General features: G+C 38.1%; 1 protein-coding gene across 2 annotated transcripts in view; it reads right to left on the reverse strand.

Annotated features, from left to right (window-relative positions):
• Positions 1-52: 52 nt before the first annotated feature.
• The window catches only part of FGF5 (fibroblast growth factor 5), a 31,828-nt gene continuing 15,759 nt past the window's right edge, over positions 53-16,121 (reverse strand). Inside the window, exon 3 of one of the 2 annotated variants that reach the window (XM_082463137.1) lies at positions 53-12,695. In XM_082463137.1, the coding sequence (XP_082319263.1) occupies positions 12,348-12,695 (348 nt within the window). In that variant the 3' untranslated portion in view covers positions 53-12,347. The remainder of the gene's footprint in view (positions 12,696-16,121) is intronic. The other variant, XM_082463138.1, reaches the window with a different exon arrangement.

A 16,121-nucleotide genomic window follows, 5' to 3' on the forward strand; every position in this document is an offset into this window, starting at 1 on the left:
CAATGCATTTCAAAGCTGATCAGATTAAAAATGGTTGCTAATGTTTAAAAATTAAGGTTAATGTCAGAAAATACAAGACAGAAGCTCACCTGGCACACTAAAGAATATGTTATGACTTATGCCTAAGGCTTCAATTCTTTGCTTCATCTATAAAGTAAGGATACATTTTTTGCTATATATTTGTTATATATATATAACATATCTATATAGTTGTATATATTTATATTTACACAAATATGTGGATACATTTGTTTCTTTAACCCAACATATGCATTTCTAAAAATTCACTGCAATACACAAAATTATGCAATAAAAACCACAGGAGAAAATTGGGGGGGTTTAGGAATACAACACTCAAAACTTCCTCAGGTGACCCATTAAAAAGGGATAGAAACCTAATAAAAATGACAGCACAGATTATACATGTTAAATGGTTAAGAAATATATACATATGTATAGATATAAATATAAATATGGCATTTTACCTTTTCAAAAGTCTTAAGTTTGCTTATACTTAAGTTTCCAGTATAAGTAACAGGGAAAGAAAGCGATAGGAAAAAAGTGAGACAATACTTTTATAATAAAAGAGCACTAAAGAGAGGAAAAGAACAGAGATGAAAAAAATACCAAAAAGGCTAAGAGGAGAAAGGGGGAAATGAAAAGGAGGGAGGGTGCCAGACTGTGTGACCAGGGTGGCTGTAAGGAGGGGTGTGGCTTGTGAGTTATTGCCAAGTGGTTTGTACCAGTCTGCTGCGGCTGCCGTCACCAAAACCTACAGAACGGGCGGCTTGAACAACAGAAATTTATTTCCTCCAGTTCTGGAGGCTGGAAGTCCCAGACTGAGGTTCCAGTAGACAGTTTCTGGCAAGAGTTCTCCTCCGGGCTCTCAGATAACTGCCTGCTCTCTATGTCCTCATGTGGCCTTTTTCCTCTGTTGCGTGAACCTGTGCATCAGTGCGAGGGTAGAGGGGGCTCTCTGCTGCCTCTTACTCTTCCTATAAGGACACCAATCCTAGCCAATCTATCAAATTAGGGCCCCACTCTTATACACTTGGTTAACCTTAATTATCTCCTTAAAGGTCCTATCTTCAAATACATAGGGGATAGAACTTGAACATATGAATTTGTGGGAGACACAATTCAGTCCATAAAATTGTTGAAGGAGGTTCGTCTAAATCAAGTGGAAAGTTGTAAAACCAGATGTGGACAGGTGTGGCTCGTTGACTTCATGAGAAGTGTGCAGTATATATTGTGTATGTTTATGCAGTTTGGTTTATCTGAAATGCATAATATTTCTCATGGATGAAATTTCATATAAGCAAACACAAATTCTCATTTTGTTCAAGTTGTTCCTTTACGTATCAATCAAGTTGGAACAAATTAGCGTTCTCAAAAGAAGTATCGCAACAAAACTGACCATATTCATTCATTCAGTCAATAAATATTGGGTGCCTCCCACGTGCCAGGCACATTGCTTGGTGCCTGAGATACTGCAATGAATAAACCAAACAAGGTGGCTTCCCTCAAGGAGCTTACATTCTACTGGGAGGAGACAGACTACTTACATTCCCCTGGGGAAACCAGTAAACACAGAAGGATGTAAGATAATTAAGGAGTGTGTAAGATGCACTAAAGAAAATAAAGAGAGTATGAGATGGAGTTAACTTGGGGAAGAGGTTTTAAACAGAGCTATCAGAGAAGGCATCTCTGAGGAGAGAGAGAGAGTGCAGTTGGTGGAGAACTGGAGGGAAGGCATTCCAGGCCATTGTGTTTGGAGCAGAGAGAGTGAGACTGCTGGAGAGTGGGAGATGTGATGGGAGAGTGAAGAAGGGACCAGGTCCATTCTAGTGGGCAGAGAAGGAACTAAAGGGTTCTGAGCAGGACTTTGACATGATTTAAGTTTTGAAAATTTTACTCTGATTTCTCTGTAAAATCCACTCTTGTGAGAAGAGAGACCAGTTGGGAGGCTGTAGTAATAAATGGAGGGAGAAATGAGGGTGGCTTGGACTGAGGTATGGAGTAGAGAGAGCGGAGTCAGGATTTATTTCAAAGGTTTGGGCAAAAGGAGTTACTGGTATGTTGGATGAGGGTTATGAAAGAAAGAGGAGGCACAAGAATGATTCCTATTAGATTTTTGGCTCATGTCACTAAATATATCATCATGCTGTTTATTAAACTGTGGAAATCTGGACACTTCAGCTGTTTCGGAACAAGAGTTGAGTTTTGGACAGTCTAGAGCTCAAATTCCTGTTAGAAATCCAAGGAGCAATGTCGAGTAGGCAGCTGATTATGTGAACCTGGAGCTCTGGGAGAAGTTGAGGCTGGAGATTTAAATTGGAGAGTCATCAGCATACAAATGGTATTTAAAGCAGAGATGAAGCCACACAGAGAGTGAGTTTTGAGGAAGAGAGTTGAAAAGAGCTGAAAACTGAGCCCTGGGGTCCTGCAAGATTTAGAGGTCAGCTGCAAGAGGGGTAGCCCAAGAGATGAGGAAGGAACAGCTCATGAGTGTCACAGCACTGAAGAGGGAATCTGCACGGAGCTAGCCACTGAGCTGGCAGGAAGACCAAGAGCGTGTGGCACTTTGGAAAATAACTAAAACATGCGGTTCATGAAGGCAGGAGTGACCAACTTTTTAAGAGGCTTTCAGAAATGTTGGTGGTAAGTCACAAAATGATTACATTCCTTGCATAATTTTAGGAAAATACAGTCCAAATGCTTTGGTATTATAACACAAACAAACACATAGACTGGCAGCCAATATCTTGGTGGAGTGAAGGGTTGATGCCTTAAGATCACACTTTGGATAAAAAATAATTTAGGGGTTGTATAGCCACTGAAACTTCTGAATTTGGCATTGTTTATAACAGTCTTTATGCCCATGAAAATGTCGAAATACATCCCCCCAAATGTGGAAGGAGAAACTTCTAGATCTTTTTCTTGTTCCTCTCTGAGTTTTCACTAGCAATCCAAGGTAACCCTTGGTGTTTACTGCCCATAGTACCTTTTCCTGGAGAATGGATTCCCTGGAAACAATCTGTGTCTGACAGTAGCACACAGACGGTTTATTGGGGAGTACGCTCGAGAGTAACTTCCCTAAGTATGGTTGCCAAACTTAGCAAATAAAAATACAGGGAGCCCATGCAACGTCTGAATACACTAATACTAAAACATTATTTGGTTTATACCTGGAATTTTAATTAAACTGAAAGTGTTGTATTTTATCTGCATCCTTACCTGTAAGGAGGTGAAGAAGGCAGGTTAGAAGGAGGTGATCCTCTGTATGATTACAATGAAGGCCTCAGATGATCCTGGGGGCACTTTGAAGCTGGCGTGGTCCTCCTTATTTATTGCAAATTGTGGCAAGTGGGCTAGGCCATTGAATCTCTGAATCAGCCAATCACTGGCCTCATGATGCCCCTGGGAGTGGGTATAATCTTGGACAGGACTGTTCTCTAAGGGCCAAGGGCCACAGCCTTGAGTAGGTGCATTTCTGGCAGCTGGGGAATGAGTGTCACAGCACTGAAGAGGGAATCTGCATGGAGCACCACAGGGTTCAAGGTTCAAATGCCAACACTTTAGAAACTATTGATTTCCTTTGAAGCGTTTTAACTATACATCTAATTAGGTAAGGTAGCTAAATATATTCTGAAAACCAAAAGTGCTAAGTTAAAACCAAAAAGCACTGTTCCAATATAAGGTAGTAGTAGTAATTAGAGTAGTCAAGTTCTGATACTAATATTATTGCCTACCTGGCCCAGCCCCTCCACTATAGCATGTATAGGGCTTATTTGCTGAATTGTCCACCTTCCCATCTAGACTAGAAGCTTCTTGACAGAAGAAACCATGTCTTATTTATCTCTGTGTACCCAATACTTGGTACCGTATTAGATATACAGTAGGTACTCAACCAGTGTCAATGGAAAATAAAGAGGCAGGAGATGAATAAGTAAGCCATCCCAATGATGGTTTACAACAACTAGACCCACCCTCCATTAGGGTGCAAGGAAGGTGATATTAGGCCCCAAAATCAATGTGAGACTTCATTTTCATTTTTCCTTATATTTTCTTCAGCGATACAAAACTGGTTCTACCCTCTCTGGCCTTTGAGTTTCTTTATTAGGCAATCAGAACCTTGACCATATCCTGAATCATTCGGTTTATTAGATATTCACTTAATGCATTACTGTTTCAATGCACCATTCATGACAGGTTTTTAAAGAGGTAAGGAAACAAGAACCCTTTCCCATTTGTGTGCCTGCCTTCGGGAAATTTTGAGAGTTTCCTTCCTAAATGGAAGGTGACACTGTACATTACCTCAACAGTGAAAGCCCTGGTGAGAAGTCCAAGAGGCCTCTATTTCTCTCTTAACCTGCAACCTCACCTCTTAGGAATGCTTCCTTCCATTACCCCTTGAGTGATGATACTTGATGATAATCCTCTGGTGGACATACTTCTCCTCCCAGAATGAGTGTTGACATGAAGAAGTCTCCAGATTCCCTACAGCCAGACCAGTGAGCCCAAATTTGAACCACATTGGATCTTGCCTGCACATCCTGCCTCTGGCTCCACACCCACCTTTCCTCCCACAGCATGACCATGACCACAGAGGCAGACACTTGCAGGGTGGTCCTCTGAGCACACCCTGGGGCCGAGAGACATGCAATACTTATTGACTGCAGGCCAACGTTACAGGAACGCTGGCTGAAAGCACTGCAAGGGTGCCTCTGTAACACTCAAGGTAGACACTGCAACATTTGCCAACCCCCTCACATGTCCTGGGAGAAGTTGGTTTGCAGTAATCTTAGCAGTCCCCGAAGCAACAGCTGTTCTCAAAGGGAGTCTGATATAATCCTTTGTTTAAGACCAACAGTGGGAGGTAGTTTTTTTTTTTTTTTTTAAGTTCTAAATTGTTAACAATTTTTCCAGCTTCCTGCAAACAGGTAGAAAAGAGCTGAAAAGTTAGGCAAGACTCAGGGCCACGTTCATATCTTGATTTTTTACCCACACACTTGTTCCTATCCTATGGACACCTTTGTCGTGGGAAAAAAATCAGACTCTGGGAAGCACAAGTCCGTTTTTCCCATTTCTAAGCTATACTGAAATTAGTTGGCCATTGATCTTCCAATCCCAGCTATCAGGTCAGTGTTATAAAGGATAGAATTAGAGGTCTCCATAGAAAAATGTACGTCCCATTTTCCCATGCTCTATTGTCTTCCTAATTGTCTTTCAATGAGTGTAGAATAATTTTCCATCTTTTCCAATAACCAGTAGAAAACATGCTATGAATTTCCAAAGGGAGCACCAAAGAATTTTGTGAAGTACTTCCAAAGTTATAATGTAACCTACAGCTTAAGCTTTGGGGTCTATTGTGGTAAATAGTATCCTAACATATTACATTCCTTTGGCAAGAATAAGTGTCATTTTTAACTAACTGAGAACTGGATAAAACACTCAAAAGAAATAATCCACTACCCTGACAATAGAAGCAAGAATGTAAGTTTCCTGCCAAACAGGTGCTATGTTTAGTTCTATCCCTAGAACCCCAGCACTATGCCAGTGTCTTGTAAGGGGTTAAATGAACATTGAATATTTTTATTAGAAATTTATTAGAGATTTCTGCCATAAATTATTAGCAGCCAAGAAATCATTACCCCTTTAGTTTGAGTAGGTTCCTTTGGACCTTGGAGTTTGCTGGACAGACTTGATTTCTCATCATTAAATGCTAAACTCCCTTAACTAGTAGAGACATCTTGTGGTTTGTGCTCTGTACCAGCACATCGGGCTCTGTCTTTTTCTCATTTGCTCTCTTGCTCTCCAGACGGTAAAGGCTGAGAATCTCAGGTAGCATGATTTCCAAGGTGAAAGCAAACTCTCACTCAGAGCTGACTCAATTTTATAACCCAGTGATATAATAAATGTGGCAACATAAATGGGCATAGCTTTCCCTCCTCATCATCATTTACAGGAACTGCAGGTCTCAGAGGAGATTTATAGTAGTCATTGCCATGACTGTAATTCTTTCATTACCTAAACAGAAAACATGTTTTCGCCCTTTTGTAATGCATCTTGTATGCGAAGAGAGAGAGAGAGAGAGAGAGAGAGAATAGACAGAGAACATACAACGTTTGACTGCTTTTCGCTTCTAGACTTTAAACTCGTCCTGTCCCATTCTCCATTAGGATGTTGACTATTAGGGAGGTCTTTGTATCTTCTTCTGGTGCATTTAATATTCTAGGATATTTCCACTTGCTCTCAGGAACTTTTTATGGAGAAGAATGTAGAACAACTAGCAAACTTTTAAAAACGTAAATATATAACCTGTGTCAAAGTATGGTTATGGAATGCACTCATCCCACAAAGAGAGCCCTATGGAAAACGAAGCAGGGCTGTGGCAGCAGAATGATAATTGCACTCCGGAGAGTAAAAGACATTGTGTTGCCTCCTCAGCAGAAATTCACCTCCCTGTATGAAAATCTGTTAAATTTTCCAGTTTCCCACAGAGGGAATGACAGAGAATTTAATGAGAAACACATTGGAACTGGACCTGTCACTGTGTGATTATGCATTCACTAATCTCTCTGTAGGGTACAGAAAAAGGCAGTCTTCTCCGAGAGAGTTTATCTGACAAAAGGGAAAAAAACATGTCTAGAAACAAATTACCAAAAAGTAATGTCTTCACCCTCCCACTGATACCTACTGACATCCCACTGGACTGCTTATTTGGCCTGTAAACAACAAAATCATCGGGATTTGCACAGTCACCTATTTTTCTGATTGTCAATGAAACTGAAGTTTTGTACGACGACTAATTTATTGATATTTAAATACAGCTTGCAAGTGCCTGATATTTCTAGTCTGGACTTGGGATTTGTGTGTGAGAAATCCAAGTACAGTGAGGGAAGCAGCCGGTGTTCTGACTCTTGTTGGAGCCATTTTGTATCTCACAGGAATTCTCTTAACCATCATCATCCTCTTCATCAAGTAAATCTTATTCAGCGCTAATATCCATCCTACAAGCTTTTTTTTTGAGCACCTAACATATTCCATATAGAGACCTATAGATATAATTATATAGCCCAGTACTTTGAATAAATGGAATGTCCAATAGCCTCCACGAAGTGTTTAAGTCAGAGGAACACATCATTCAAAATTACTATATCAGCTAAGAGCATTTCTTAAGTTCCTTTTATTAGCCTGAACTTGGGTTGGGCAACGTGCAAGGAGAGAGCAGCTATATTACCTGCAGGAGTTCAAAATCTAAGACTATGTTGATGTCAACCTCTACAAGGAACATACTGAACAAGTATTGAGCAAATGAAGAACTGTTTCACTAGCTGAGTGTGTTGGCAAAGCAGGATCTCAGAAAATACTGAATTATTGGGATAGTAAGGGAATGGTGGTGGAATGTCATGAGCTATACATATTTGAAGGAGTGGTGTCAAGATGAGATTACTCATATTTCTTCATGAATTTCTAGAAGGCTTCATGGAGAAAGTGCGATTTTGGTCAAAACAGAGATGTTCAATAATTACATGTTTAGTTAAGGTCATGACCTATGTATTATCAACAGTGACACTACTCTGACCGTTCCTAACCGGATTAACAGGAAATTTGATTTAATTAATAGGAAATTAATGCAAATTTGCAAAGTCCCTCATGAAAAGGTAAGCCCAGGGGAATTCCCTGGTGGTCGGTTGGTTAGGACTCAGTGCTTTCACTGCCAAGGGCCCGGGTTCAATCCCTGGTCGGGGAACTAAGATCCCACAAGCTTCTTGGCAGGGCAAAAGAAGAAAAAAAAAAGACAAAAAAAAAAGTAAGCCCAGAATTGATCCCCATTTTTTAAATGTCTTGATCCAATCTCACACTCAGTTTATTTTTTTTCTTAATCTAAGACAAGGCCTTTTTAAAATATCTGTTTATTATTTATTTGACAGTTCTTTTCATGTGGTTGTCCAGTTTCAACTGGACATAGACTTTTAGTTTTGCCTGAAGAGGAACCATGTCCTCTTTTTGGTACGTCAACATTTTAAGACTCAAACAATCACTGATGACAAAGCTGGAAATGACGTTTGAGATAGCATGGGTGAAACAAGGCCTAGAGATTGACCTCTGATAACACGTCAGAGTCAGGACAAAAGACAACTTAATAAAATTAAAAGTATGTAAGAGCTATTGCTTCCTAATCTAGTATTTTTATTACATAAAATTGCTTGAATACTGATGGATGATTTGTAGCTGAGTTGTCTGATGGTATCTCTGAATGTTGTATGTGATTCTTAGATGTAAAAAATGCCTCCACTGACTCAGGCTGCGTTCTCCTCCCTTCTCTCCTGTGGAATGAGATAGAAGAGGTAACGCTTTTCTTGGACTAATGCCTAATCATATGATAATCTTATTTCAAAAACCAACTAGTACAATTAGATGACTTACAAAAGAAAAATAGAGGAGTCATGTTCACTTACCTAAAAGTCTCTTTTGGGCTTCCCTGGTGGCGCAGTGGTTAAGAATCCGCCTGCCAATGCAGGGGACACGGGTTCGAGTCCTGGTCCGGGAAGATCCCACATGTTGTGGAGCAGCTAAGCCCGTGTGCCACAACTACTGAGCCTGCGCTCTAGAGCCCATGAAGCACTACTGAGCCCACGTGCCACAACTACTGAAGCCCGCGCGGCTAGAGCCGGTGCTCCACAACAAGAGAAGCCACTGCAATGAGAAGCCCGTGCACCGCAATGAAGAGTGGCCCCCGCTTGCCTCAACTAGAGAAAGCCCGTGTGCAGCAATGAAGACCCAACACAGCCAAAAATAAATAAATAAATAAATTTTAAATAAATAAAGAAAAGTTTCTTTTAAAATGTGCAAAAAAGATGATTGTCTTAAAAAAAGATTTTAAGTGATCAAAATTTAGTTGTAGCAATGAAATAAATCTTCAAGAAGGTGTAGAATTCCTTGGACAAGATATTTTTGTTTTCTTCCCATTGCAGCATTGTCTACAATACTGTTTTTATTTTTAAAATTAACTGTACAAGAAATTTTCTGTAGCTGTAAAAATCGTGCCAGATTTCAAGTTTTTGGTTAGTGCAGTATTTTCATTTCGTGATTGAAAATGTGGGAAGTTATGGTTTAATTCCTCTCTCCTTTGGAAGGGTAAAAATGTTAATGTGAGACAATTGTTCAGTTTTCTATTTCAAGATCAACTTTATAGAAAATTTACCTACTAGATTTATGGTGTTTTATTTTCAAGTACAATAAATAAAAGCATCTAAGATGATATAACTGTTAAATTTGGAAATAACTTTTGTCAGTGTCCTTTATCACCGTCACACAGTTTTTGTACAGCTGAGTCACTATAACTCAGCTAAAAGAACTAAGATAATTTATACATACCCACACTCTCAAATTAGTTTCTTGAGAAAGAAGTGACGGTATATTTTGTGAAATAAAAACCATGATATTATTACATCTTATTGAAAACCTCTATTTACCTTTACAGATGCTCCAAATAAAGATTATCTTAAATTAAATTAAACATAATATAATTAATAAAACTGAAATGTCATTCTGAAGGTGTTTGTCATCTCTCTTCTAGACAAATGAGGTTTCGAAATTGTAATGTAAAATTCATTGACATTTTTAGGTGAACACAATCTCAATTAAACAATTTTATTTAATATTAGATAGGTCTAGTTACTTCAAAATCACCAAAACTACATAAGCAAGGAACCCTTTAAAAAGTGCTAGGTATTGGTAAGGAATTATATTTATACATATTTTCTCTACATGAGTTCTTTCAATTAATTAATTTAGGTAACTTTTTGCTTCAGTGAGCTTTAATTAAATATAATTGTGTATGGCCAGTAAACTAAAGAGAAGTGTAATTTAAAGTTTTTTGTTTTTAATTTTAGCTTGGCTTTAAATTTTGAAATTAATGAGTCTTGACTTGCATAATATATTTTGGTAGCTATTCTACTTGAACTTCCATATGCTAATCAAATCAAACTAGGAGTACAAGATAAGGTAATTTTTTTAGTTTAACATAAATTACCAGCAACATTTGTCCAATACAATATATACATTAATTTAGTTTGTTGTTAATCATCATTAAAGTCATCTTTTCCTTGCCCATTTAGGGACATATGTCTACTGTTCTCCTGTTCTGCAATTTTATTTCTCATGTGTAGTAAGAACTTGATACACAGTGCACAATTTTTAACGATATACTAAAATAAACTAGAGGATTATTTTTAGCTTTATACCATGTATATATGTGATATGCCAATTAGATAAGAGTTAGACATATCTGTGTTGGCAAATTTTCATTTCATTTAATCCAGGAGATTTTTAATGTATAAATTAGTTAAAACTATTGTAGCATTTTATTTTGTTTTTAAAAAATCATGTATTAAGGGATGTCCCTGGTGGTCCAGTGGTTAAGACTCCATGCTTCCACTGCAGGGGGCACGGGTTCCATCCCTGGTCGGGGAACTAGGATCCCGCATGCCTCGTGGTGCAGCAAAAAAAATAATAATAATAATAAAATTTAAAAAAAATTATGCATTAAATGCAAACAATGTTTAATCATATTATTAGTTTTATAATAAAACACCATACTAGAGTATATGTGTGATGTTTTAGTTGATGGATGGATTTTATATATATTGTATATAATATATATGTGTATAGTTTCCATTAAAACAAAGCAGTCTGCTTAAATGGTAATAAGTTCAATTTTGCTGAGTTTCTATTTTGCATTTGTGCATCAAAATAAACCATACTTTGTTTTTAAAAGAAGTTTAGCAATATTCTCTAAAAGAAAAGAAACATGCTTAAATACAAACCATAAACTTTCTGTGAATGCTTTTGCTCTTCCTATGAGACATACTTTTAAACATTAGCTTTACCATTTTTATTGCCACATTTCTGAAGATAAACACTTATGTTTCATAGAACTCCATAAAAATGATTACCCAAGAAAATAAATTATGTAAATTCTTTTAAGTTAAATTTTCTGTGATTTATGCCCAACATCCAGTATTTGGGTTGACAATTAAGTGCCATTTTCAACTCATCAAATTCCCAAATTAAGTTTCCCATATCGCACAGCCAACTTTTTAAAAACATACATCAGAAGTTTTCCTTATAAAAGGGCAGATCTATTCACTGGGATGGTTACCCTTAGGATAGGAAACTCAAAGTGTGTTTAACTGAGTAATATTTTTTGACAGTGGGACTTGACATGGGTAACTGTTACATGATTCATCTCCTTCGGTTCTCTGTGTTTTTCCACTAAGTGGGTTGCTCCCTGTGGATCTATAGAGTGGAGATAGCAGAGGGTCATAAAAGAGGTATTTTAAGCACTCTGGTTTCATAGTGTATGCTTGATGGACAGAATAAAATGTATTCCTCCAGCTGTTAAAGAACGAGGGCAGGGTAGATAAAAGGAGAAGTGAAGGCAAGGCAGAATTGGATATCAGTAAATGCTGCAAACTCAGTGTACTTGTACCTCTAATCCTTTTCCTTATCTCCAACTTTTAATTCCACCAAAAAAGTCCTTATATTTTCTCCTTACTTCCCACTCATTGTAGCCCAGCCACCAAAGAGACAGGATTCCATATAATAGCATGAATTTATACACACACACTCACACACATACAAACCCAAGCTCAACATTTGGTGCTGTTGAAGAGAATTTAAACATTTTAAGATGCAAGACTAAACTTACATTATCTGAGGTATGGTAAAAAAAAATAATCACAATAAAAATTAAAAGTGCAATGAATAAGAAAAATGAAAAAGAAATCCACATGTTATAAACGGGCTATAAACACATTTATAATTCATAAATTGCATTAAAATGGCTGTTTTATGTCTTATTAATTAAAAATAACAAAAGTAAGAAAATATGCTCAATGCAAGGTACTTTAAAAAAAAACAAAAACCAAAAAACAAACGTTAATAAAATACTTCTATCTGCATCAAAATAGTCTTTGGAAACCAAAAATAAAAATGTATCATATGCTTTTTCAGGTTGATCTGTAAAAGTCAGAAAAATACATAATTCCTACCATTTAACTTTCTGGAAACGGAGTCCCAGTATGCACCAAACATAAAGCAAAAGGCTTTATGTCATACTGAACTAAAGCAGTGAGCTCCCTATATTGGTACAAAGAATTCCAGTTTAGCTCCTATCGGGAGACATTTTTGTTTCAGCCAAACTGAAACAAATGTCCTGACTTCAGTACAGTGTAGTGTAACTGAAGCTGTGTCCAAAAAGTTGCCTTCAGAGCGCAAAGACACCTACAGAAACTCCTGAGGGGAAGGCGTGGTTTCTCACAAGGCCAAGATGAATATCATCCAAAACGAAACTTGAGTCTGTATTTCACTGTGTTGGGACTTCTCCGAGGTGCGGAAAGGGGAACCTTTGGCTTGATGGGATTAGGTGGCTTTTTCTTTTCAGGAGCAGTAACTGTGAAAGAAAGTTCTGGCTGCTCTGATTGCTTGAATCTTGGCAGAAAGTGGGTAGAGATGTGCTGAGGTTTAACACGGGGACTGCAGCCCCGTTTAGCTTTCCCTCTCTTGTTCAGGGCCACGTACCACTCCCGTCCCGTTTTTTCAGTTCTGTGTATTGCTGAGGCATAGGTATTATAGCTGTTTTCTTGAAATCGCTCCCTGAACTTGCAGTCATCTGTAAATTTGGCCTGGGGAATAAAAGAAGAAGAGGAAATTCAAGTAGTGATAATATTTTCAGCATGTAATAAAATGAGGTCTTTTACTGTAAAGAAAAACCAAGAATTCCATTGACCCCTGCCCTCCTATTCCATTCTCTTTTATAAAGACACATTTGCTTCTTTTAGAGTTGCTTTAAAATTACTATTTTCATTTCTATATTCCTACTTTATTCATCTTTGTAATGCTAATTTTTGTTTACTATGTACAATCGTGAAATAATAGCAATGTATATAAAAATGATAACAGGAACTCAGTATATTTAAATTCTATTACTCTTTTTAATTACTTTGAAATTTTTAGTTAAAAATTTAACTTATAAGATTTTCCCCCTCTCAAGCCATCAAGAAAATAAACAGTACTATATTATTAAGAAACAATTGTTGGGTAAAACATGAATTCATTCAGAGAAATGGGATCATATTATCCTTTGAAACAAGAATACATTTTTCAATCTTATCAGCGTGCTTCATGGTGCTGAGAAAGGGGTAGCATATGGCCCTATTAATATTGCATATGTTAGAGTTCTTTAGGAAAGAATGTATCTTCACACAGTGATACAGGAGAGTATATTTGATGGCAGGAAGAAAAAAATTACCTTTGGAGTCACTAACAATACTTCAGCCAGATCTCTCTCTCTCTCTCCACACACACACACACACACACACGCACACACAACTCTGCCCTTGAAATGCTCACAGAACAGTGGATTAAGCAAAGAAGCAGACATCCATCACAATGCAGCTTGACAAATGGAATTATGACAGCGGTATGCAGAGGATACAATGATAGCATAGAGGAAGGGCATCTGAGAGGATGGAGGTAGCAGGGAAGAGGGCAGGAAGTCTTCCCAGAAAAGATGACTTCTGAGCTGAGTCTTCAAGTCCAACAAGGTGTGAGCAAGGCAGGTGACGTGAGAAAGGATTTCAGGGAGCAGAAATGGTGTGTTCACAGATCAGCAGGACACCACTATAAGTAGTTCAGTGTGACTTCCACTTAGGACGCACAGAGAAAGGAAGAAGAGATGAGGATGACCAAGCAGGCCACAACAAGCTCTGAAAAGGCTGAGTTTGCCGTATTGAGGAAATTGAACGACCACAGTATAGGAGAAGCAAGTGAGAATGTGTCAGACAGACATGCGATCAAATGCCAATCTTGCCAATTGAGTTCTTAGCTTTAGGCTCTTTATCCACAATCCTTGCAACTGTACGGCTATTGTGAGAATCAAAATATTTTTCTAAGGAAAGGATCTGGAGCTTTCATCAAATACAAGAGTCCATAGCCCCCAAAGAATTCAAATTCCTAACCTGGGCTAGACCAACATGTTTCACAATTTCAGGGAGCACCATTTGTATAAACGTCCTGGGCTTGGAAATACCAAATATCTTGACCCCTATATATAAGAACACTACACACACACACACACACACACACACACACACACACACACAGACAGATGATTCTTTCTATATCAAACCAAGAGGTTCTATAATGGAATTAAAAGTCCTTTAATTCCCTTGCTTTTCTAATAATGCCAAACTTCCTTCTGCAATACAGATCCCAACACTGTAATCTAGAAGTCTGAACATTGCAAGGCAGTCTACACAGAACTACTGTTGATGGCCACATGGAATTTTTGATTTGTGCAAGGTACTGACAATATCAGAAGACAACCAGTTTCAGAGTATTTCCAGCAGCGCATTTATCTTATGTACGACAGTCTATCCAGGTTATTTACATTCGAGTGTGGTTCAATCAATAAAGCTCTTTATTTGGAGGCGATGAAGCTATATATAAGCACTTGTCTACTGACGATTCCCTGGACTGGTCTCTAGCAGGCTATAAGCCACTATTTTTTTTTTTTTTTTAAGAGATTGGAGTTTATTTATTTATTTATTTATTTATTTTTGGCTGTGTTGGGTCTTCGTTTCTGTGCGAGGGCTTTCTCTAGTTGCGGCAAGCGGGGGCCACTCTTCATCGCGGTGCGCGGGCCTCTTCACTATCACGGCCTCTCTTGTTGCGGAGCACAGGCTCCAGACGCGCAGGCTCAGTAGTTGTGGCTCACGGGCCCAGTTGCTCCGCGGCATGTGGAATCTTCCCAGACCAGGGCTCGAACCCGTGTCCCCTGCATTGGCAGGCGATTCTCAACCACTGCGCCACCAGGGAAGCCCCCTGCCTAGCTCTTAAAAGGACTTCAATTCTCTCCCATTCAATTAGATAATCCCAAAGTTTTATTTTAAAATAAAAGCTATAACCATCTGGAATATTTTCTGCTACAGAAAAGAACAAGCATTTTAGAAAGGTGTGGGAGATTTCATTAAAATGGGTAGCAGGTATATTTACCCTGCCTCAGATTTTTTTCTTAAAATTTATTTGAATAACATTTTTAATGTATAATACATTATAGACCTGACTTCTACCCTTGTTTCACACACAAAAAAATCATTTTCCTGAAATAAAGATAGCAGTGATTGCTTTATTCAATTTTGACAGATTTTTTAAAGTGTACTGCATAATTTAACCTTATTTTTTCCTTAATGGTGTCAAAAAAAATAAAGAAGGAACATGTTTTTTTTTTTTTTTTGGTCTTTTTTAATTGATGTGGCCAACAGACACACATGCGTGTGCATGCACACATACACACACACACACACACACACACACGGTATATTAACCTATAGCAATTCCATCTTACTGTCTTTCATGGAGTGAAAACCTACCGACGCCACCCCCGAAAATTATTCCATCTGAAAACTTTCTCATTTCCCCCTCAAGGTTCATGTTCTAAGTTCTTTCTTAAGAGAAGCCTTAAAGAGGATGGCTGTTCAGGCTCTAGATTTTTCAAGGGTCACCTAACTGTCACATGGGGTAGAGATGTTCAGAATTCTGAGGACCCACACACTACTTGCTGGCCCTCAGCCATTCCAAACCCCACGTGAAAACAGGAGTGAAGGCAGTCAGACTGTTCTGGATTTCTTAATTGACTGCTAATTTAATATTTTGTCTGAAAAATTCTTCCAGCTACGATGGAACAGAACCATTTGAAACAAACATAGTGAGTTTTTCATCAGGAGATCTGGTTTCTTCTGGAGGGATGGACTATTCCTGTCAGTATTGCCGGCCCTGTTCAGACAACACGGCGACGTTAAGCAGTTCATCTCTGTCCCTAATGTTACGCATGAAGCATCTTCACAACAGAGTCACCAAGCAGCAGAGCCATTTAAATATATTTACCATTTACCATTACACAATTTTAGATAATAAACTTCCCAGGTTACTTTTAATTTGTGAAATCTCCTTTGAATTATAAAAAGTGCTTTAGCAATATATGTACTTTTAAAACAATAGAACTGGATTATTTCCCTAGAAAATGGGAAGTGGACGTAAAGACTTTATCT

Source organism: Balaenoptera physalus, assembly GCF_965194825.1.
Source record: "Balaenoptera physalus genome assembly, chromosome: 5".
Classification (NCBI taxonomy): Eukaryota; Metazoa; Chordata; class Mammalia; order Artiodactyla; family Balaenopteridae; genus Balaenoptera; species Balaenoptera physalus.